The following is a 24,335-nucleotide window of genomic DNA, read 5'->3' as shown; positions in this document are numbered from 1 at the left end:
TTAGTCAATATATCTGTGAGTTTATGTCAACAATGCAAAAGAGAGATGCTATTACATTGGTTGTAGCTCCGAATACTTTACATCAGAACTCTAACATTTTTTTATTGTAAATAGGGCTGGGTTATAATGACATTATTTGCCATCACATAATATACATGTGTTGACCATTTCACAGAACTGGTTTATTGCAGTATGTGACTGACAGGACTGCATCAAAGTAAATACCTCAATTTGTCAAGCATTTAATTCATGGGTTTAGTCAAAAACTGACATTCCCGTTTGGTTATTTCATCAATTGTTATAGATGAACTCCCTTTCATGAGTTTACGGAAAATTTCCGATATCACAGTATATAAAAATTAGAATATAAAACTATATGGATCAACAGAAATTCTGTCCATTCATACACCCAAAGCTGTACCACATTGTCTTTTACATCAATGTCATGTCCATGTTTCTAATCAACATCCTAATCAGCAATTCAGGTTGCAGTCTAGTGCTATACTACAGCTATAAAATGTAGAATTAGTAAAGTCATACTAAAAAATAGCAAGTAGTTTCCCATATAGCATGAAGTCACCTTAAATTATGTACTTGAGCTGCTGGAAAGCACATCACTTTCAAGTCTGCCTACTTTTCAAACAATATAAAAATCCATTAAAACACCTCTCTGTAGCCAGAATGGAAAATAAAAAAGGCATTTTAAATTTCATAGTTGCCTATCATTTATTGGTTTTCAAAGAATTACAAAAATGCAAGTCTCATAATACTGAACAGAGATCATGCATGCTCGTGTCCTTATTCTGAACCACAACCATGTTTGTCAAGGTATAGACTTCACTTTTAGGTTATTAAGTGCATTAAGTACACTTGACCTATGACAAATACATTTCCCTCACATATACACTGCGGCAGTAACGTAACACACTAAAAAAAGTCTTTTAAACCTGTTCAGTTATGGTCAGAGTGTCTCGTTCAAGCTGTGAGTGATCATGTGCCTGCGCAGGTTGCTGGGGTTGTTGAAGCTGGCACTGCACTGATTGCAGCTGTAAGGCTTTTCTCCAGAGTGAGTCCTCAGGTGGATCTTCAGACTGCCGTTTTGCGTAAAGCGTTTCCCACACTGTGGACAAGCGTACGGCTTCTCCCCAGTGTGAATGCGCATGTGGATGCTTAACGTGGTTTTGTTGACAAATGGCTTGCCACACAAGGAACAAGGAACTGGCGACTCCCCGGTGTGACTGGCCCGGTGAACAATCAAATCTTCACGGCTAAGGAAGCGTTCGCCACAAAAGCTGCAATCCAGGGATTTGTTGACAGTGTGGACAAAGACGTTTTGCTGCTGGGGGAACTGGCTGATGTGACTGGGGTGCCCCACTTGACCATCAGGTCCTGCTATTGTTGTTTTTATAGCGGAATTCAGTGCTGTCGAGGACATTTGAGTTGAATGATTTCTTTCCAGCTGGCTGTTTCTCACCATTCCAACACTGTTATCCTGCACTGCTCTTGCAGGTGCACGAGGATGAGAGGCGTCATTTGCAGCAGAGGGGAAACTCAGAAGACTGTCATGGGTCATACTGTGGTTGGGAGACAGAGAGCTGAAAGCCTGGATTTCGGAAGCAGTGAAGAGGGTGTCGCTCTCCCCCTGCAGAGGCCCTTCTCCACGGCCGTGAACACTCACTATTCTCAGCTCCCCATTGTCACCTGTCCGGCATGAGGAATTGGAAGCATCTAAATTCTGAGTCCCTGCAGCAACAGCACCCTGTGTGCTGTGGTTTCCAAAGTCATTTTGACCTGAAAAGCCAAAGCCACAAAATGTCAATGTAACTCAAGGTTTAATAATTACTAAGAGTTGTAAAAATAATTACTGTGATGTTTACCCAAAATGTGCAGATAAAGCTGGGCTTGGTCAAAGCTGAATGAGTTTAATGCACATTGTCCAATAGATGTCCAACATAATATATGATTCGGTATACTGAAGCATGCAAGATGAAAGATGACATAATAAGTTATATGTACTTATAAAAATAACACCAGATACACAATTTGGGATATTAATTCTCTTAGTCTTGTTAAAGGTTCAAGGTTACAGTATATATATGGGAAAAAACAAAATTATTTCTCATTCTTCATTCAAAATGTTAAAATGCTTTCTTTAAATCAGCTAACATAGGAAAAACTGCATCTAATGACATATTCCTTAATTCCAAAAACATGGCCAGCTACTCAACTGAAGTCACCAGCTTTTGATTCAAGTATTGCTTAATTCATATTTTGGAATCAGTCTAACCTAATTAACAAGGATCTGAAGAAGGCGGAGAAAACCCATCAGCTGCTGTTGCTCTTTAACTCAAAATCAGATGTTATATTTTTAAGTCACAGCCTACTAACCTTCCACGGGCTCACCTTCAACTGGTCCTGCAATGTCGTCTTCATCTTTGATCAGGATGACATCTGGACTCTCCACATCTGCACACTAACAAATAAGAACAAATATGCATGAGTAAACCAACTATCCAGACAAACTCATCACTTACAATCCAGCTTCCTCTCACAGTCCAAACAACATGTAGTTTGGAGTTTGGTTAACTGGCCACTAAATTGCTCGTAGTTAGAAATACGAGCATGAGGGTTAGTCTGTAAGTTCGCATTGTATTTACCTCCACTTGAGCGGCAGAAGAGGAAGTGTTGCTCTCTGGTTGCAGAGAAATTGAAGCAGTTTCCCCAACAGTCTTGTGAGCCACTGGTGAGCCTGGAGGAAATAAAATTATGGTCAGGACCACTGCTGGAGTCTTGACAGATGAAGAGTAGTGCTGTACTGGTGAGGAGGTGTGTACGTCCATGCTATACAACATCTCCAGCTTGGGCCCTAACAAGTACCTTCAGTTCATACTTTCACAAAAGACGCCTAGATTATATTATTATTGCTCATGATTTTAACTGAGTTCTATTCATTGAATAACCTCAGTTTTGCAACCCTGGAGCTTTAAATGAGCATTTTTTATGAGTGATCATGAGACTCTAATTTGGCTCAGGGGCTCCTGATCTTCACCAGCAAAAATATCTCAGACACACACAAATACACCTTCAAAATGCAAAGCAAAACCAGCACAAAGGCATGCAAAATTATTACCAAGAGATGTAAAAAAAACTCCTTAGAGACACACAAACCATCTTCAAATAGATGTGAAACGATGAAAAACCACCTCAAAGTGATGCAAAAGGACTACAAACACATGCAAAACATCTCATTACGGAGACACAAAGAAACCACAAGGACGCAGAGACACAGAAAGACCACAGATGACACAGCTGTGTGGTTTGTTATTGTTTTGTGGCTCCTTCAGTCTCTGTGTAAAAGGAGAGGGGTCTTTTCCTTTGACTGCTGCACATTTGAGACCGGATTTTTAAAATTGCATTTTAAAAAATTATTCCAATAAAAATGAAACAATATAAATTAAATCAAGTTCATATACTAAATTTGATAAACTTATTGATCACCTGAGCAGCACGTGGTGTCACGTGGTAGGGGGCAGCTGTAATTAATTAGCGCTTTACTGACTATTCAGCTAATTTCCTTTTATTAAAAACCATTACAGCTACATTTATGCCAGGTATGAAACGAACCGGAAAGCAGGTAGCTGGAGTGTGAATTTAACAAACTTTGTCTTTAATTGTTTACCTTCAGCTGAGTAGACTATTTACAAAGTAAAAGTTCTGGTTACCTTGTGGTTTAGCCCGGGGTTTGGGGACAGCTCCTCTGATCGGAGAAAAGCGGCTCGCCGGTCGGGTGGTCCTGGTCTGCAGTCTGAGGGAGAAGAGCTCGCTCCTCATCACCTTCATCCTCATCCTCAGGGTTTCGTTTTCCTTCAGGCTCTGGGTTAAATGCAGGCGAAGAGACCCCGAGCTCTCCGAAAACAACTGGCTGATTTCCGCCACCGCCGCTTTCACCAGCACGTCCATTATGGACAGAAGCTGTGACTCCAGGTTCAGGCTTCCTGTGGGCATGTTTGTAGACATGATTTATTCGGTTATCGCCTAGATTTTACGTTGGAAACAAGCGCGACACAATGAGCGGGTTAGCTTAGTAAAGAGACAACACAATGGCTTTTCCGGTAGCATGACGCCGACTACCGTAATCCCTAGAAATGAGAACCATTGGTGGTTTACTGTACAGTAAACGGAGGTTAATTTGATTAATTAGCTACAGATTTGTTAGAAATTTGCACCACAGCAGTACAATATCAGCTATGATGGGTTCTTATGGTGCTGATTTGGGAGGGACTGTCAAAATCAACTATTTTAGGTTATTTTGTGGTCATTATTGTAACATTTCTTCTTGCCAAATAGTTATAGTTTTATTTTTGTGTCAAGGTAATGTACACAAAACCTAAGGCAAGGTAATTTTAATCCATCATAATTACCAATAGATCTTATTTTTAAATAATTTAATCACTCAGTATATAAAATATTAGACTGTCAATCATCCTAGTTAGCATATTTATGAATAATTTTTGTTTGACCCTCAGCCAGATGAGTTTATGATCACAGAAAATTTAAACTTAGTACCAGTGATACTTAACAGTTTTGCATAAAAATGTATGAACTATTAATCAATTGTTTGTCTATTTTTGGATGCCTGGGGAAAGATGAAAGTACAGTACTTGAAATTTGCAAGTATCGTGACAGTAAATGTACATATTTTTATTCTGGTGGGTTGATATTTGAGGAGTATAGCCAGTTATCCATTGTTGTTTTATTGTTAGGTAGACCCTTTTCTCTAAGGACCTCAGACTGTCCCATAAATATAGTACAATATGAGATTTACTATAGACTTGGTATAAAAAAATCAGTAGTAACTGTCTTATTGGTTCAAACCTTACAATGGGTTTACAGGCTTTGATGATGTTTACCTTTCGGGGAAAAATAATTTTGTATTTTTTTTAAGATGGTCAAAAACATTTCAAGCACAAGATCTCACAGATTCCAGAAATCATGACATTATATGTTTGATTTCTCATATACTTTCATTGTCTTATACTTTATATTTTTCCATGGTGTATATATTAATTTGTACTTTGAAAATTCTACAGTGTCTGAAGAGAAAGAGAAACCTGCTACTGTGCATGCATCATTGTCACAGTACTTTACATTCAGGCTGGCTGGGCATGACAACACAAAGATGTTCTTGTTACAAAAATAACAATTCACCAGTTCATTTTTTTACTTAACACACAGCTAATGGAGCATTGAGCATTTCTGCTTTATGTGCTCATACAAATATAGCAACATGGCAGTGAATGGGGAAAAAAAACAGCACAGTACACTTTCAAACATACAGCAAACTGTTACATCACATTGACAGCAATTCTGTTGAGAGTCAGTCTTATCTGCAACTATCAGCATCCATGTGTGAGCAGCCTTTATGGTCTTTTCAGTCTTTTTGTTTGCTGTCAGTAATTTTCTAGGACTAGGCCTCGAGTAACCCTTCTCCACCTTCTTCCATCTCACAACACTTTGGTGCATCTTCACCAGCTCCCTCTGGCACTAGACTGTCTCCCTCTTTCTCCTCATGGCTATGCATTGTCCCATTTTCAGCAGACTCATCCTTCTCTGTTGTTGGGTCTCCTGCATTCTCCTCCCCCTTCTCTTCTTTTGCATTTCCAGCCTTTTCTTTTTCCTCCTTTTCTTTGTCCTTCCTCTCTTTCTCTATTTTGGACAGACTGTGGCAGAGTGACTGGACATATGTGAACACACACATGGGGTCCGGGTTGTTACCCATCATCATCATGTCGGACACTTCCAGCAGAGGGCAGCAGTCAGCCAGGGACCTGGCAGAGACAGAGGTGATGAGAGCAAAGAAGACTAGACACAGATTGAAGGACTACAAGATAGGCAAAATAGGCATCTATCCCTAATATCAATGACATAAAACTCCTAAGTTTGATACATGTCAGTGGGTTTTACTGTAGTGCATAATATGCAAAGTAAAGGATGAATTTACACCACTTATCACCATCTGTTGTCTAATTATTTAAGAAAACTCTCACCCCAAACTCCATTTAATTTGAGGTATCACATAACCACAGACTACCTCATAGTGTTATTTCTAGGCCTCTCAAATGACTCATTGGTACAGTAGGTTCGATACATACATAATAAGGTCATGAGCTTGGGGCCTGAGGTGGTTTGGTGTTTAATGTTGGCACCAAGAGCAAAATTCTGTCCTGGACTTCCTATTTGGTTAAACAATTTCTAAACATGCAGAGACCAAAAGAAACAAGGAAACAGTTAAATGCTTCATACTCTGCAGTCTGGAAAGCCAGAGTGAAGTTTTTCTCCCTCTCCTCTGACTTCAGGGAGCTGTAGTCGAACGCATCTGGAAAGAAACGGTGGATCAGAGCACAGAACGCCATCCCATCACACCAGGACGATGAGAAGTTTTCGATATTCACACCCTAAAAAAGTCAACACACAAGAGCTTCATCTACACATCTTTTTTTTTCTTAAATCTATGAAACACATCTGGAAGTCAGACTTGTATAAAGACTTGTTTTGATCACCTCATATCTGCGAGTCTTATTGTGACACCAGTGAAGTATCTTCTGTTTGATTGAAGCTCCTGTAGCCGCGGCTGCAGCTGACTTCTGGATTTTGAAGTTGCGAGGTATTGGTGTCCTAAAAATGCAATACCATTATTAGACCTTCATCAACCGTATTCATCAGACCATATTTTACTGTCACTCTGTAAATTTGTGGTATTGGGTATCATACAATGACTTACTCTGGTGCACCTTGCTGGAACTTGGCAATAATGTCATTTTTAGCAGATGCTCTAATAGAACGTGCAGAGGGTCTTGGTCGGGAGAGAGAAGAGGGGGGCGGACCACTCTTTCTTTTGGACTTCCCTTGTTTTTCTGGTTCTTTTGTTGTTTCTTTGTCTTTCATTGCTACATCAACTTCTTTGACTTGTTTTTTCTTCTCTGCCCCTTTTGCTGCTTTTCCACTCACATCTTTCTTTTCTTCCATTGTCTTTTCCTCAGTTTTACTATTCTCGTCATCTTTATTTACCTCCTCTTTGTCTTTCCCAGATTCAACCTCTTCCACCTGCCCACCTTTCAGTTCAGGATCCTTAGTATTAGTAGGAGCTTTGACTTTATCTTGTCCAGCCTCTTCAGAGTCACCTTCGGTGGATTCCAGTGCCGTTAGGGGCTTATCTGTATCTTCAGCTTTGGCCCTTTCTTCTCCTTCCTGCTCTGGTACTGTCGCCTGTTCCCCCTTCTCCCCAACCTGACCTTCTGCTGTCTCTCCCTCTGAGTGCTCTGCCCCTTGGTCTTTGTTGTCCTCCAGCCCTGGCTCCTCTGCCTGGAATACAAGAAACATAAAACTGTGTTTTGATATGTATTTGTGTCAGTTGCATATTTTAGAGCTTTGTTATTTGTAATATTTCAATATAAGTGAGGGCTTTTGTTCAGTGTGATTATTGTTATTCCTTTCTCATGGACAGAGATGTCTGCTTCTGGTTTCAAACGTGAACAGATCAGCCTAAGGGAAGATTAAACCTTTTTTTTTGGATTTGTGCAAGTTTTCCAACAGTTGTGTGAATGATGCATCTTGTTCATTAATAGGGGACATCTGTTTTTCTGCCTGGTACGAAAGAGCCATGTCACTGGTCAGAGATATTGACCAAATACTGAAGATAAATATTTTAAAATAATAGATATCCATATAAATGAAAGTATGAATGGAAGCCTAATATATTGTGGTCTTATTCTGCTTCTGGCCTGCTCGATTTTCACTGCAGAGATAAATGGGAAGATACGTAAAGTTTTAGTTTAACTGATTTTAAAATAAAAATTAAAAGGATTAAATTTATCTTGTAAAAATCTTGTTAAGAACACAACTTCTGTTTGAAAAGAATCATTATGTAAGATGGACTAAAATTAGCATCCACAGGCTACTCTAGGGATAACATGGTCCTCGTAACGTGAGACTTGGGATTTGTTGAGTAGCTCACTTATTTAGATCCAGCAGAGCTTGAACTTTCGATTGTTTAATGAGCTTTTTATATTTGCACTTATATTAAAAACAAGTTGACTTGTCTTTCCGATATAAACAAATCATAAAATAAATTTGTAGCTTTAAATTATTGTTTTTTTAAATTTAGCATTAAGCCCATGTGGTCTTTTTATTAGTGACCTGAGCTACTTCAGGTCACTCCTTGTATTGGTGACTCATCAGAGGGTATAGGAAACTCTGGTGTGTGTGCATGTACATTATTTTGCATGCTGTGTGTGTGTGTGTGTGTATATGTGTGAGATTTTCAGCCATGAGTAAGAACAGGTGTAGCACAACACATGTAGCCAAAACCACTCATCCTACCCTGCTGTCCTCACTACAAACACAACACCTGCCATGGCCACATATACTCTTACTGTCTATTTCTGGTTCAAATTGTAACGTGAGTGGTTGTGGGTTATATAAATGTGAAAACATATATTTTAATATTAGCATGCAAAGACACTAACCTGGTTGTTGTTGTTGGTGTCAGTCTGATTAGTCACGTTTGTAGACTCAGACATCTCCTGGCAGGGTGATTCTCCATCCATGATCTTTAGAAAGTCTAGTCTATTTAATCCACTGGATCAAAGGTCAAATTGGACTTTCTCTTAAACTAATGCTCCAGCCCTTTCAAATGATCCCAACTACCTTCCCTAGAAAGTTTTCATTCAGTCAAAGGTGAATCCTCTTCACAGGAGCCCTGCTGAATCTCTTCCTCTCTGCTTCTCCACTCTCCTTCTCTGTCCCTCTCCCTCTGTCAGCACTGCCCTGTGTTTGTGATGTGTGTGTTTGTGGATGTCCGCCTTTGCCCTGCTTCACCCGACACCCCCACCCTCCGCTTTGTGAGGATTCCTGTGCTTCTTTATCTGACCTTTTGAACAACATGGGGTCCTGAAATAGAGTCACAGTGACATAGATGTGGTGCATTGGGCCAAATAGCTGCATCTGCTGTGGAAACTGTGGCTGTACACATACATATACTACACACATGAGTGTCCAGACACAGTCTGATAAACTTGTGCTGTTTGTGCCCACAAGTGTGTAGGCTTCTTTTTTTGCTCTTGACATAAAATGTTGATTTGGATGCAGTTTTGTAGTGCTGTATACTACTATCTTCTAAATAAGAAAGTAGTATATACTACATATGTGGTTAAAATAATAATATTCCACCTTCCTCTTCCTTGGTTGTCCCAGCTAAATACTGTATCTACTCAATCAACACGAAACAGATGGTTTTAAAAATAAATGTGCCTTTATTCCCACTACGTCTGTCATTAACTTCTCCTAGCCTCCACATCCTTCTCTGCTCCTCCCTTCCTTCTAACTCCTAGGGGCTATAAACATGTCAGTGCCTTCTTATGTGTCTCTTCCACTCCCTCCTGTTCCTGGCCCAGTCACCACAACACAGCTATGCAACTGTTTTAAATCACAAGTGATTAAATGAGGAGAACAAAGAACATACTGACAGATTTATATGTTGCCTCCCATAAAGAAAATTCTAGTGGATGACAAAAACAGTGGGTCTGTTTATGAGTTGCAGAGCGTTTGTGTGTTCATTATGTTCGTGAGTCAAAAGATTGCACTTGTTCTTGCCAGAGTTCAGGAATCATCTCAGAGTGAGTGACGTGAAGCATGCCAATCCATATTATCCATGTGTGCGTTCACAGCATGCTTTATAGTGAGCTGTGGTGAACCACTCTTCCTGTTGTCTCCTACAGTACCTTTAGGATCCATGAAAATAGCATCACTGTGCTGTGTCCTGATTATTTATTACATATTTATTATCACATAGCAAAGCACATAGTAGAAACCTTTGTGGACAGGCCAAAGTGTTTATAACTGTGAACTCATCAATCTAATGTGCTCATCACAGTGCCCAGCAATGTCATCTCTCAGTGGTGTTGAGTTTAGTTGATATCTGGTGACTGCCATGGCTAAAATGCTTCAGGTTCTGTGAGGCTGTTGTCAGGGGCAAGACCATCATCATCAATATCAAAACATCAGTCGCTGGAGGGAGCTACAGAAAGTTAGAGCTGTTTGACCCTTACTCGATTTGAACAGGCCGCAGCCAGATGCACTATCTTTGAGCCACAATCTCCACAGTCATATATGGTGAAGGCACTGAGGAGGAATGCAGTACAAGTGTGTAAAAGCTATCACCGCAGCAGAACCCAAGACTGAGCCAATGTTTGGTTGTTTTCTTTGCAAAGAAGACATTTTGCTAATATCGTATTTTGATAACAATAACAAAAAGCGCAGTTCAGCCTTCTGTTGAGAGCTGCTGGCTGCATAAACCAAAATGTGGTTTTTCCTCATTTCCAGGCTCACAAGAGACTTGAGTGACCACTGACAAGAGCTGAACACAACTTCCCCACAAGGCCAGTCCTTATCAGTTGTAAGTGCACTGAAGAGAATCCAAAACAAAACTGGGTCAAAGAGGTTATCTGGACCTGCTGAGCATTTTGTTGTCTCCTGCTGCTACTGCTACAAGTCTAAAGCAGCAGCAGTAGAAATCTAATATCTAATAATCGAATATCTCATGTAAGCCTGCTTTATGTTTTAATGCTATTTAATTAAACGACCACTTGATGGCGCTAACAGACTAAACAGCACAAATACATTATATATTATTATAATGTTTTTTTTTTCTCTCGCCTGAAGTCTGCCACTTTCTGATGCTGTAGTTACCAGTGATAGTGTTGCTCATCTGACTTTAAAAACACAGAGTGACACAGCAGAATGAAAGTAGCCGTACCCAGCCTCGGCTGCTCAGCAGCCACTGCGGTGTCTATGGACAGTGAGGACTGTGGATAAACGACCGGAGACCATAACAACACGTAAGTGTGCATCATGCAGGAAAAGAGACCAGGCAGCTGCAGCAAAATAGATCCGAAGCTCTCCTCATGTACGACCTCTCCATACAGCTGTATGACACAGCACTTAATGAGGGGTAGAGCTGAGTGGGGGCAGCAGGGGACAGAATAGCACGACGGGGCTCTAGCATCATGCAGCATTTAGATTATTTATCAGCTGCATGAAGTCAGTAAGAAGGCTTCTATAGGTGTAAGCTTTTGTGATACCCAATGTAACACTTTAAATTACTTTTTTTTTTTTTGTGAGTGAGGCTACAGGATAGGATGATTTGAAGAGGAGTTTATGCATGGACATTATGCATGGATTATAAGGCAATGGGCCCCCAGGCACAGAAGGCCCCTCATCCATGTAGGTGTTAGAATCAGGCTTTGAGCAACCACATGATTTGTAATCAGCTTGTGTCATTCCATAGATCGTTTGCATCTGTTTTTAGCCAGTTTGTGTCACTTTTGCATCATTTTGCATTCATTTAGCACCTTTTGTTTCTTTTGTAGCCACTTTGCATCTTTTTGTCTATCTTTGGCTTTTCACAGATGTTTTGCAATAATTTAACTTCCAGATGAAGAGTTAGCAGTCTCTACATAATTCTCTAGTCTAGGGGCTCCTTGACGTCCTGGGGCCCTGGCCTTCAGTCCAGTAGGCCTGTTTAGTAGTCCATTCATGAGCCTGTGTGCTGTAGTGCTTCATGTCAGCACTGTTTACCAACTTTTATTGCTGGTGCACCCTTTAATACACAACCATGTGTAAGCTGTGGGTTACTCAGATAAAATTACTTTTTTTTTCCTTTTGATATAATTTCATTTGAATAATAAAACTGAAAACTGTTAATATCTTATCTTATGTTAGACGTCTTTTAACAACCTTAGGTTCATTTAACAGTTTACGGTGGTGGTGCTTGACAGTCACATTGGAAATCTCTGATATAGAGTTTAAAGGAAAGAGGTACTGGAGACTGAAATTAGAGGTGGGCAGCATTGAAATAAAAGGCTCTGTGTGTACAGCATCAAGCGATTTCGCTGATGTACATGTCTTTAACCAGACACAAGGAGGTGCAAAATAAATTATATTTTCAAAAGGATCTCATTCGCACATTCGGATCACACATGGGTTCATTAATGTAGAGATATGACAGAGAATTTTAATGACGGATTTGTTCAAATGTAAAAATAATCCAAGTTCCTGGATTTTATGCAAACATTTTAGAGCTCTCTGCATTAATGAAAGCAGAATACAAACTAACATGATTTATATTTGCATAACAATCCTACGTCTCTTAACTGATGGGAACATAAAGAGAGATTTGACTCTGCAGGTGAGTCATTCCAGAGTCCAAGAGGCTCAGTCAGCTTTCAGTACAGAGCTTGAAAAAAAAAGAAAAGGTTTAATTTGATGAGTTTAGACACGGTAAACTAGCTACCTTTGATCAGTTTGAGGGTGTATGCATTCGTGGGAGATGAACTTCATAACTTTGTAGGTTTCATCATCCTCCAAAGCTGGGGGCCCCAATTACATTCAAATTAATGTCAAATGCCAGAGTCCTTTTTCATAGTTGATTGCAAATCCTCTGCAGGCAGTTGCCCCCCAGCCAGTTTTCTGTTGTTGTCGTGCCAAGCCTGAACTGCAGGCAAGACTTCTTGCTTCTGGCCGGTTCTCATTTGGGCTGTAGTCAGATGACCAGTCTTACCAGTGAAGATTATTACAACATTCAGCCATAAATAAATACTTGGTTGTTGCTTAGTCTATATTTTTGGGAGCAATGCCCCTCAGTACTGTCCTAAAACAATGAGATTGTTATGAGGTGAGGTGAGTGAAGGATGAAGAGGTGCTGGACACATCAGGACTCAAGCACAAACAAACACTCTCTGTCCAGAGACAAACCACCACTCGGCGTGGACATTGGGGCCGCCGCTCGGCGTGCAAACCAGCTTCGCCACACAGCGTAGAACAAAACGTAATTCTCCTCCCACGAAGGCGTGATACAAAAAAACACAACTGTAATAACAATGCTCCAACCAAGAACAAAGGAAATGAGGAGGTATATATGCACTAGGAACCAAAGACTAATATAACATAGGTGAAAAATAAAGCTACCTATGATCAAGATAGGAGACAAACAGGCACTCAGCCACCAAAATAAAAGTCTATAACCAGAAACAGAAAACCAACTCCATGACAGAGATAGTGTATAAAATGATTTTAGTGCTCTATTTCTTATCAAATGCACACAATCAAACAGTAGAAAAGTGGGGACTGGAGTACAGAGCCAGAACGACGTACAATGTGCTATGCATGGTTTATATAAATATTGTCAATGAATTTCATCGATCGAGGTTTTTGGAGTTTAAATATGCTGTTTTAAATGTTGAAACTTTAACCAGTGTGTGATTCTAGCTGTGTGTTTAACCGTGATCGTGCCCAGTCTAACTGATTTTTTTCATACCCCACTGGTGGACGTAATTTAATCACTACTGACTTTAGTCTTGTTCAGTTTCCTGCAGTTTGGTACATTTTACATTGACTTAGTTACTCACTGAAACTGCATGATGTAATATTAGCGCAACATACTCAAGACAGACTTACCAAGACACAATAGGTAGTAAAGTAAAACAGCATAGTATTTTAGGATTTTGTCGTTAGATGATCTTATTTGTCATGTGTGTGGTCATTACCTCTCGCGATAGCCACATTTTTAGAAAGAAGAACTAGTGACTGAGATGGAGAAACAGCGGCTCAAGGATCAGTTAACTACCAGAATGATCATGACATCTATATGATATTTGCTGATGTCGACTTTTTTTTTGACACCACTGCATGATGTGTTTAACTAATGCAAACACACACACACACGCACACACACACACACACACACACACACACACACACACATTCAGACTTGTACATTTACGAGGAATCTTACCCATGGCTAACCAATGCCTGCACTTTAACATTAACCTAAACCTAAAACACGACTATCACTCAGGCAAAGTGAGCAGCTACAAGGATCCCCTCAAAACTGACTTTTAACCCTAAAACCAAATTTTAATCTACAAGCCCTTTGACCTGAGCATGTTCAGAGTTTTCTGTTTTTATATTATTCGATACTTTCGACATCCATTGATAAATTTACAGTTCTTACAGTAACTAACTAGATGAAACAATCTCCACTCATCATCTGCTTATTTGCTCATTGTCTGGTTTTAGTCTTTTAATTGAATTTCTTGATATTAATAAGAAGTTGAACTGATGCCAGCAATATCTTTCAAACTATAGGGTCTGCCCTGTCATGTGTCTGAAGACTGATCCTGATCTTTTTTTGGAGTGTGTATCTCTATGTTAAAAAGGAACTACACATCCACACAGACATATACATGGTGAGGCACGATGCTTGAGTGCCACTCAGACATTGATTTTAGGAAGTGCATACACATATGTTTGTGTGTGCAAAGAGAACTGAGTCTTGTGGTGAAGTGCTGATAGCAATAAAATCATATATCCTGTGGTCTCATGATTGATGTTATAATAAGACTGACGGCCAAATCAATGATTATCTTGTAATTCAACAAAACAGTATTAGGATTCTCAGTGTAGTTTGCCTTGGTGGCTCTTCATGATTTACTTGCTTAAGGGAAACACTAATAACTCAGGAATTTGAAGAATGGAGTTCCCAGTTCTCTGCAGACTCCATTACATTATACAGGTTTTCATTCATTTATACAATCATGCATTAACATTTTTTGTGAAGATAAAACGTAATGTACAAATACCGTGTACAGGTAAGTTCAGTGTGAAAGTAATGCTTGTTTTGGTAGATCAGCAAAAACTGAAAACATGATACTAATTTAAAGAACATTTTCAGCAGCACAGACCACACTGTGCAGATTTATAGGTCAAACTAAAAAAAACTGGATCCTACATTTCCCATAAAGGAACTTGCCAAGTTTTTTTCATTAAACCTTCCCTGCTTGTTATTGCACACACCAACTCTTCACTCCTTATTTGTAAGACAAACTTTCTGACAAATATTTACATTCCAGTAACAAAATCTCATGTCGTGTCTCACAGCAACTCACCTTAGCAAATTCAAACATTGACTCAGGTGTTGACTTGCATTATATTTTTAGGGAGACAAAGATAAAGACATATCATGGATCCTTTATTTATATGGGCCAGTTTTCATATGGTTGCTTTGCTGCGTGAGTGACATGACCATATTATGAGCCAGCATCTACATCTGGAGTACATCTCATAACCCCAGTGGCATTACACTCTGCAGCAGTGTTTATTTTCCATAGCCAGCAGCAAAGCTGTTTTTTCTGCTGCAGTGTCAGGAGAATGATTGAGAAAGAGAAAAAGCCTGGGAAGAGTGGACACAGAGGGCACTGGTGAGAAGAGGAAGCACAAGCTGGTCTCTATAAAGAAAGAGAGCAGGGAAAGGAGGGAAGGCGTGTGGTTTAGGAGAGCATTTGTGGACACTCTCTGTGGCTGAGCTGTGAGTACTAAAGAGCAGTAAGCTGACGAATATTACAGCTTATAACTGATGCATTTGTTTTTGCAGGATGTCTTCACAACTTGACCAGAAGTAATCTTTGTCAAAAATGTCACTATTTGCACACTTGAGTTGTTTCCTTCTGTATTTAAAATGTTTTATGACTTTCCGGGACATTACAACACACACTTTTCCTTCTGTTACTCAACTGTCTGACTCAAGTTGGACATTTTGTACCCAAATGTTTTAGATTATATCTTGCTTGTGCAACATTTTCTATTTAACTGCTTTAGGCATTCCTTTTTTCATTGCTTTAAACGTTAAACTGTAAATGCTACTGAACTGTCTGCCCGTGTGTGCAGGACCATGCCTGACTCTGTTCGACGCTGCCTCACCTTTGCTACTGGTCTGGTGGAGTGTCTGTGTTTCGCTGGAGCTGTGTTCGGATGGGCTTCGCTTGTTTTTGTCCTGAAGACAGACAGCTACTTCAGCTCTCTGTGCGTCAATGCCACAGGAGCCAATGCAACACAGTTCTTAGGTCAGTTTGATCCCCTAACAATCACTGCTTTAAATCCTGAATGTCTGTAGACATCACCCAATAAATTTATGCTCCCAAAAGCTGCTGAAAACATCTAGCATGAAGAGTTTCCACACTGACCTCTCGCACTCTTAACCTTGATTGCATATTTCTCAACCTTGTATTTTCATGTGTCTGTAGATTGTAGCGGACAAGATGAACAGTTTTCTCTGGTTTTCACCATCGCCTCCTTTATGAACAATTTCCTGACACTGCCTAATGGTTTCCTGTTTGACCGATTTGGCACTACAGTGGCCAGAATCTTTGGAATGTGAGTCCAATAACCTGTGGATTTAAAATGTTGCTTATGTAATTTCTCATCAAAACATTGCCCATTAGAAGAACAGAAACCGACCTGTTAGATAAGAGGCAGGAAATGAAACAATAATGTAAAGAGATTATTCATTAGTGGGATTATTGAACAGTAAATTGTTGTTTTTTTTAAGTGGTTGTGCACTACTGAGGAGTTTTATTGTGTGGTTCAAACTGATTAGAATCATCAGCAGCACAGTGAATTTATGTAACATTTTAATTTAGGTAAGAATACTTGTCATTTTTAGATCTGCAGAGAAATTTAATCAGTAAATTTCAAGCTGAGGTCAGATAAGAGGCTTGACAGAAAGATTTTAAAAACACAACTAAGGTTGAGGGTTCAAGCAGGCATCTGTCTTCATCCTAAAACAACATACACATAAATTAATAGTCCAAGAACTTAGGATATTTACTACACGTTATTTCTAATAAACAAAACACCAGATATTAAACTTAGGACAGGCAGGGTAAGGTTTATCCAAAAAGACACTGATAACGAGTAGCGGGCAGGTGTCAGGCCAGGAAACAGAACCGAGTACCATTCATCCTCAGGGCAGGCAGAAAATCAAAATCCTAGTCTTATTTCAGGTCAGGTTGCCAAGAAACAATTCAGGCATTCAAAACATCAAGGTGGGGTATCCTTTAAAAATCCAATTAGGCATTCAGGAATCAAGTTACCTTCAAAGGTCAGATCAGCTGACTGAGCTGTCAAATCCATATGATGCAGGGCTGTATTGTGAGCACCATAAGGTAACATCATAGTCTGGCAAAGGTATGCGGTTGCAGCTCTGCTTTTATGCAGCAGCCACAGGTACGACAGATGCTGGTAATTACGTGGCACAGGTCAGGCACAGGTGAAAACATTCAAAGCTAAGCAAATCAAGTTGCCAAAACTAACTAAAGAGGAATACAGGAAGTGAATTAAAAATCTGAGGCCAAAAACCAGGATCCTGACAGCTAGTGCTGAAATATGACACTGATCTTAAAATCAACTGACCCCAAATGACCCCAAAATAACATCTGCATTCTATGTGCTTGATAAATAAATAATTAGAAAGAGCAAGATAAACACGTCGAATTTTCAATTTCTTCTTTTCCTCTAAACCAAACACATTTTGGTAAATACAGCTGGGCTTCAGTCCCCATCACCATCTCCCTACATGGCTATGACCTGTGCTTTTGTAAGCTAATGATGTGTGCAAAGAGGCCATTTGCTATCATTTCAACCTGTCTCTGGTATTTCTCACCGAAGGATTCCCAAATCTGTTTGATTACAATAAGAGCTGTTTTCTCACATGGAGGGCGAGCGTGGCAGGTCATGGAGAGAGCGGAGGAGTTGGTGTGCTTGTATTTATGTGTATGTGTATACTGCACAAAAAAGGGAGGACAGTTAGTAAAGAGAGAACGCGAAAAGAAGCAAGAAGAAAGAAGAAGAAAGAAATGTTTCTTACAAAACAGCAAAGGTTTCCAGCAGCTGATACACAAAAAAAAAAGCTGTGAAAAGGGAGCAGTCAGGAAATGCAATAGAACACAAGAGAATGATTAATAAATTAAAGGTCAAGGCCATTAATCACTACAGGAAGGGCGTCAGAGTTCATTTCAATCACATATGACACCACATATATATATATATATATATATATATATATATATATATATATATATATATATATATATACATCACCTGACCTGTTTATTGTCTTAGATACTTCAATTAGGCAATAACAACACGTACGTTTCCACATTTTCCTTTTAATTGTTGACATTATTTTCATTTTTATTTTTAAGATAATTATTTATGTCTAATTTTGGGATATCTGGCCCTTGAAAGGCATCAACATCATATGTTTACAGACAGTACTGTGAAGGCCCCAATGTGCCAATAAAAAGACTTGATAACTGGACTTTCTTTTTCCCACCAGAGTTCTTTACACCATGGGCACCTTAATGATGGCTTTTTCAACTTCAGGTGAAAAACATTTAGCTTGATTCATAATCTTTCAGGATCTTGATGTCTAAACAAATATTACCACATAAAGCCTGAGATGTTACTGCTAACAGGTGTGGATCCTCATGTTTTTTTTTTTTTCCACCAGCTCTTTCCAACCTGCTTTTCCCAGCCCTGTCTCTCATGGCAATCGGTGGCATCTTGTTTCTTATGACCAACATGCAGGTACTGAGAAAGTCACTGACAACGACACACACCTACATTCACATTTATGATGTATTCACATTCCTCAAAATCAGTGGTGGATATTTTGATGTTGTCATAAAAAGGAAAATTCTTTAAATTCAATGAAAAATAAATTTGGATCTCTAGAGCTATGCTATTTAACCTCTTAAGAATCTAACACTGAATCTACCAACAATGCTAACATCTAAAATGTTACATTATATTGGTACAATTTCAACAAAATAATATGTTCTCCCTAACCAAGAAACCCTGCCATTTTAACAGTGGTGATATACTGATTGAGCTATTTCTGGTGACCTGCATGTGTGGTCTATTGGTGCAGTGTCACCCAAAGGTACAGCAGAAATAAAGCAGAGTTTTGCTTTTATGTTGTTCAAGTTGGTCAAGTTAAGTCAAGTCTCGGGTCAAAACGTTCAGGTCGGTCCTCAGGCCATCACTAAATGGGGGACACAGAAGAACAATAGAAATGTTTGTGGACTCTTTCTGGCTGTAGGGGCTTTTCTTAGACTGAGTCTGGTCTCTCTGGTCCTGTGAGGAGAAAAATAAAAGGCCTCATATATATATATATATATATATATATATAGCCACATCCTCATATCCAGCCAGACAATCAAACTCAGCAAAAATGCAAGGGACATATCTGTTTTAATCATTTCCAATTTCTCTCCTAAAGGTAGGGAACCTGTTCGGATCACATCGCTCCACTGTGATCACTCTTTATAACGGAGCCTTCGACTCTTCCTCTGCTCTCTTTCTTGTCATCAAGGTGACAAACATTCACTCATCAATCTCACTACTGAAATATACAGGATATCTTGATGCGATGCCACTAATCCTGATCTCCACACTGTCTCATCTTCTCCTGCAGCTGCTATATGAGTCTGGCATCTCTCTTCATGCGTCCTTCCTCTTTCTGTCCTGTTGCAGCATCATTCATCTGCTCAGGACTTTCTTCCTACTGCCCAGAAAGTTTATTCCCTACCCACTGCCTGACAGTTACACCTACGGGTACGTATCCTCAACAAACCACATCGGCATCCACGCCTCATTCAGGGATACATCAGGTGTGAACAGGGCTTGCTATTTTTGGCTTTTATTATTTTTAATAGAGACTAGTTCATCTGCATATATTTAAAATATTATAAAAATGTTTGAAAGTGTAATTTAAAAAACAATAACACAAAAACAATCTGCATTGATTTTGTAAATGCCAGTGCAATAATGGACTTACTTAGAGAGACTTCATTTATGAGATTTAAAGAAATCCTACAGTCTGTCCTCAGTCTTGCAGACATAGTCTTCCTCAGTCTTCCCAATCTTCCAGGATGACCTGTTGTAAATCGAACACTCTGAGCTCGGAGGTGCCGGCGCACGGTAACACAAAGAAGACAGAGGATGTGCCACGTGACAGCGACGCCCCCGTGAAAGATGGTTTGTGTGTGCAAGTTTGGGCAGTTTACTGTATGAATCAATACATAATAAGGAATAACATTATTTGTAGTGTTTCTCCACCATAACCTTCATTTTCTTTTTCTGTAATTTTCCCTCGTCTCTCTCAGAGAGGAGTTTCCAGGAGTGTTTGCTGTCCAGGTTCTTTGTGTGGCACCTGCTTTGGTTATCAGTGATGCAGCTTAGACATTACATGTTCATTGGCACCCTCAACCCCATGCTGGACAGGCTGACAGCAGGAGAGCCTTCACTGGGTAAAAACACACAAACACTACATTGCCTCAGTGTCTTCCAAAAATTGAGTCATTTGCAAACCTTTCTTATCAGATAAATCATCTTCCCCTTTAGCAAGACAAGCTCCAAGAACATTAAGATGTCATCATGTCTTTACTTACACAGTCTGAACATTAGTGATAACACAGTTTTATCCAAACCTCAGTTCTGATTCCCACGACTACAACGGTAATTTTCAATTTTCAAACCACCTCATCCTTATTTGTGTGTTCCTGCAGTGAGCCAGTACATCAATGCCTTTGCTATAACCCAGCTGTGTGGTGTGCTGTGTGCTCCCTGGAACGGCCTCCTCATGGACAGACACAAGGGTAAACCCCGTGCTCCAGGTAACATTGCCAGGCCTATATGTGTCCCGGGTGTATCAGTGGAGCCCTGAATAAGTGAACAAAGAAAGAGAAAAGCAAATGAAATGACAGCAAGGAAGCACGAACACCCAATGCTTGTTTCTTTTGTAGTTATACCAAACAAAACAACAAAAAACAACAACAAAAAAAAAAAAAAACTGGGAGAGCTGTGACTTATAAAATGCAAATGAGGGTAAGGCAATAGTAGTAATTTATGTCTTTAGTAAAGGTTATATGGTTTAATAAGTTATTTGGTAGGCTTTTGAGTTGTGAAACAATTCATATGGAGGACTACTCCCCATGAGCAGCATGGTGGATTTGTGGTTGGCACTGTTGCCTCACAGCAAGAAGGTTCCTGGTTTGAAACCCAGCAGGTACCTTTCTGTGTGGAGTTTGCATGTTCTCCCTGTGCTTGTGTGGGTTTTCTCCAGGTACTCTGGTTTCCTCCCACAGTCCAGAAACATGTATGTCAGGTTGATGAGTTGGTGAGCTGGGATAGGCTCCAGCAGATCCCTGTGACCCTAAACAGGAATAAGTGGGTATAGACGATGGAGGGATGGACTACTCCTCATGTGGTCTTGAGATCTCACTTCCATATGTGCAGACACATAATTATTAATTATAGGAGCATGTGTTTGTGTTCATTGAAATATTTGTGTGTGTGTTTGCGTGTAGGAGTGAGTGAACAGGAGGCAGACCTGCAAGCTTTGGTGCTTTCTCTCTTCCTGACAGCGCTGCAGTGTGTGCTGTTCTCAGTGTGCGCCTCCACCCCATACCTGCCTCTTCAGTACCTCACTTTCATCCTGCAGGTCCTCAACCGCTCCTTCCTCTATGGTGGCAATGCAGCCTTCCTCAGTGTGGCGTGAGTACCAAAACACGCACACACCACCACAACTAAATGCCTAACGCCAACATTTAAGATAACCTAAACCTGTGAAATGTGATGTGATGTGAGAAAGTAAGGACTGGTCAAAATGTGCTCAGTCCCACAGTATACACACACTCACATGTATATTATTTGTGTTTATTTGTGGAGACTCATACATGAAATTGCCCATGCTGTCACCACATTTTATAACTATATCCATTTACCATGTTACGTCTGTTTGTGTGTGTGTAGTTTCCCATTGTGCCACTTTGGAAAGCTGTTTGGTGTGGTCATGGCCTTGTCTGCAGTGTTTTCTCTGCTGCAGTACCCCTGCTTTGCTCTGGTGAAAGGGGTTCTGGGTGGAGACCCTTTATATGTGAGTCCATGCCATATAATGGATACAACTGTGAATCCTACCTTCTTGCTTACTCTCTGTGCCTTTCTCTCCTTCATGTGTCTGCAGATGAACGTTGGTCTGACACTGCTCAGCCTGGCTGCCTTCATCCATCCCTTCTCTGTCTACATGCACTGTCGCAGACGTGCCTCCCAGTGATCCAAGAGCAAAGCCATCGCTGCCTCCTCATAATAACTGTAAAATGAGACTAATGATAACCTTAAACCTGTCCAGGGTGTACCCCTGCCTTTCACCCAAAGAGAGCTGGGATAGGCTCCAGGAGATCCCTGTGAACTTAAATAGGAATAAGCAGATATAGATAAGGGATAGATGGATGGACTTAACCTTAGATTTTCCTTAATGTTACTGGTGCCACTGCTGTCTTCACCATGTTGCCATACATTTTCCATTTAGGTTAAAACATCAAGTAATTGCTATTTTTTTCTTATTTAAGTGGGGTGTTGTTTTGAGAAGCATCATAGTGCATATGCCACACTCTTGGTGCATGTTCAAAGCATAATTGAATATATCCATAATAATGAAGAGCTTCTGGTGTGCAGCCTGCTCTGGCTGACCCTCTGCAGAACCTCGAGTTCTTGTGAATTTTCCAGGATACATCATTTTATTTTCATCGAGTGAGCAGATTCATTCAAATCCTTTACACTCCTCTACAACTGCGTGTAGTGTTTCATCCGATGCTGGGTTTTTTCTTTAAAGCATCTCAACACTATCAAGCAAGTAATGTTATTTTGTTTTCTTCACACTGGGCATTCAAATTTAACCTCTTTTTCTTTGTTTTTGCAGTTAAAAATCTCTATATTGGTTGCACAAATTCTAGTCTTCCATGTTTGACTTTTTGTTGTTTGTGAGGTCTTTTTTTTCTTTCCAGTAATAATAGCGACTATCCACACCATAAATATGAAGGGTTCAGAGTGCCAAAAGGCACATAATTAAGTGCCACTGATAATAATATTACAGATAATGCTATTATCAGTGTGGACCAGGTTGTCAGGTATCGTTCTCTCTCTATAGATTTATATTAATTTTAAAAAAGGGTGCAAGGTTGAGATGAGTGATGACATATAGGGGAGATTTGGTAGCCAAAGTCACAAATATCAGCCTTTGTGTAATGAGGAATCGTGTTTTATTTTTTTGTTTTTTTGAAAATGTGCCGTAACTATATTGATATGTAAACTATTATAAAGGGACATATGTTATATATTATCTTTTTACCCGTATGTTTTTTTTAGGATGGCTGTGAAAGTTCCTGAAGGGCCATGAATCAAACGCTATATATCACTTTATTTCACCAAATGAAATGTGTTTTTTGATATTAAGTTTTTAAAAAAAAAAAAAAAGCATATGTAAAAAAAGTTTTTGTTTTCAGAAACCACAGGAAAAACAATGTACTTGCCGGAAACTGCTTATTACAGCAGAAATATAGAAAATGCAAACGTTAGCTATAAAGCAAGCGATTACTAGAAATAATACACTCCAAGAAGTGGGGCATTTTACACCCTGACATACTAATATTCACTTGTGCTAAAATAAACATTACAGTGCTAAACCCAGAATCCCAGGAATGTTCTTCCACAGTGGGTTACACGGCATGTTGTTACACTGTCTCCATGTTTTCTGTTGATTTAGTAGTTTCGACTGATGCAGTGCATCAGTTGCTAAAGGCCAAAATTCCTTTGTGGCTCTGGAAGGAGTTTTCTCAAGTTGGAAAGGAAAAACCTGCACAGATTCATAAAGACTGTGCTGAAAGTAGACATGAGTGTTTGCAAAGCAAGGAGGCTCTAATGAAAGATGCTTCTGAGTTGGATAACTGCACTACACCTATACTGGTCACTCTGTGTCTCATAAATCCCCCTTTGTTCTTTGATTGTGGAGCAGTCATCCAATGAGAATTAGAAATGTTCTCTCGGAAGAGCTGGGACAACAGCTGACAGAAAGATAAAAGCTGAATGGAGCTCCACTGGACAAATTGAAAAGATGTGCATTAGAACAGAACACAACTCATTCAAAAAACCCTTTAACATGGAACTGGTGTGGAGAAGTTCCACACGGGGCAGAATCATGTGGAGGGGGGGAACTCTGGCAGGTTTCAAACCTGAAATAACAGGGACACTCCCCCACAACAGGCTCTTTCAAGTTTTCTGCTGTGACATAACACAGTGAGTCCAGATAAACTTGATGCAACACCACGAAGTCTGTCACATCTATGCACATGCACATGTTCCTGTGTAAGGAACATCATGGTGACAGGTTCTTTTTTCGCATCTGCGTCATCGATGATCACAACCTCTCAGAGATGTAAAAATACAGACTTGCCTAACGAAATGTATGACAGAAATAGGAGAGAAGGCGGGCGGAGTGGATGGTAAAAATAACCCAGTCTGCTAATGAGGTGGTTTGTTATTTGTTTTGGTTTTTTTTAATTGCACTGCATCTGTCACAGGGACTGAGGATGTCTTTATGACAC

The 24,335-nt window shown here is 39.8% G+C and overlaps 3 protein-coding genes across 4 annotated transcripts; 1 reads left to right on the top strand and 2 right to left on the bottom strand.

Annotated features, from left to right (window-relative positions):
• Window positions 1-119: 119 nt before the first annotated feature.
• On the bottom strand, window positions 120-4,113 carry LOC113144099 (transcription factor che-1-like). Of its 2 annotated transcripts, none has more exons than XM_026329812.1 (4): window positions 3,723-4,113; window positions 2,658-2,749; window positions 2,389-2,473; window positions 120-1,791 (listed from the first exon to the last, which is right to left on the bottom strand). In XM_026329812.1, the coding sequence occupies exons 1-4, from the start codon at window positions 4,015-4,017 to the stop codon at window positions 962-964; spliced, it is 1,302 nt and encodes a 433-aa protein (XP_026185597.1). In that variant the 5' UTR covers window positions 4,018-4,113; the 3' UTR covers window positions 120-961. The 2 variants fall into 2 exon arrangements, with proteins under 2 accessions (XP_026185597.1, XP_026185598.1); XM_026329813.1 differs by having other exon boundaries at window positions 2,404-2,473.
• A 625-nt stretch (window positions 4,114-4,738) lies between these two features.
• On the bottom strand, window positions 4,739-8,858 carry smtnl1 (smoothelin-like 1). Its single transcript, XM_026329690.1, has 5 exons — window positions 8,526-8,858; window positions 6,782-7,362; window positions 6,561-6,675; window positions 6,304-6,455; window positions 4,739-5,828 (listed from the first exon to the last, which is right to left on the bottom strand). The coding sequence occupies exons 1-5, from the start codon at window positions 8,604-8,606 to the stop codon at window positions 5,468-5,470; spliced, it is 1,290 nt and encodes a 429-aa protein (XP_026185475.1). The 5' UTR covers window positions 8,607-8,858; the 3' UTR covers window positions 4,739-5,467.
• Window positions 8,859-15,264: 6,406 nt separating this feature from the next.
• slc43a3b (solute carrier family 43 member 3b) lies at window positions 15,265-23,232 on the top strand. The gene is made up of 13 exons (XM_026331133.1): window positions 15,265-15,421; window positions 15,781-15,956; window positions 16,137-16,266; window positions 18,230-18,276; window positions 18,404-18,480; window positions 19,175-19,267; window positions 19,370-19,509; window positions 19,826-19,932; window positions 20,061-20,204; window positions 20,463-20,570; window positions 21,264-21,450; window positions 21,709-21,832; window positions 21,920-23,232. Exons 2-13 carry the CDS (start codon window positions 15,785-15,787, stop codon window positions 22,007-22,009), a joined length of 1,419 nt encoding a protein of 472 aa, XP_026186918.1. The 5' UTR covers window positions 15,265-15,421; window positions 15,781-15,784; the 3' UTR covers window positions 22,010-23,232.
• Window positions 23,233-24,335: the final 1,103 nt, after the last annotated feature.

This window comes from Mastacembelus armatus, chromosome 10, assembly GCF_900324485.2.
Source record: "Mastacembelus armatus chromosome 10, fMasArm1.2, whole genome shotgun sequence".
Lineage (NCBI taxonomy): Eukaryota > Metazoa > Chordata > Actinopteri > Synbranchiformes > Mastacembelidae > Mastacembelus > Mastacembelus armatus.
The sequence above is the reverse complement of the archived record's forward strand: the minus strand, read 5'-3'. Positions and strand labels throughout refer to the sequence as shown.

Bases quoted from the DNA above. Each gene is read 5' to 3' on its own strand.
- LOC113144099 (XM_026329812.1), bottom strand. From the start codon at position 4,017: ATGTCTACAAACATGCCCACAGGAAGCCTGAACCTGGAGTCACAGCTT. The intron at 2,750-3,722 runs GTAACCAGAACT...TATTTCCTCCAG, and splicing joins ACCCCGGGCTAAACCACAAG to GCTCACCAGTGGCTCACAAG. The intron at 1,792-2,388 runs GTTAGTAGGCTG...TTGGCTTTTCAG, and splicing joins TGAAGGTGAGCCCGTGGAAG to GTCAAAATGACTTTGGAAAC.
- smtnl1 (XM_026329690.1), bottom strand. From the start codon at position 8,606: ATGGATGGAGAATCACCCTGCCAGGAGATGTCTGAGTCTACAAACGTG. The intron at 7,363-8,525 runs GTTAGTGTCTTT...CTTGTATTCCAG, and splicing joins ACACCAACAACAACAACCAG to GCAGAGGAGCCAGGGCTGGA. The intron at 5,829-6,303 runs GTATGAAGCATT...TGTCTCTGCCAG, and splicing joins CTGGCTTTCCAGACTGCAGA to GTCCCTGGCTGACTGCTGCC.
- slc43a3b (XM_026331133.1), top strand. From the start codon at position 15,785: ATGCCTGACTCTGTTCGACGCTGCCTCACCTTTGCTACTGGTCTGGTG. The intron at 16,267-18,229 runs GTGAGTCCAATA...TTTTCCCACCAG, and splicing joins GTGGCCAGAATCTTTGGAAT to AGTTCTTTACACCATGGGCA. The intron at 21,833-21,919 runs GTGAGTCCATGC...ATGTGTCTGCAG, and splicing joins TGGGTGGAGACCCTTTATAT to ATGAACGTTGGTCTGACACT.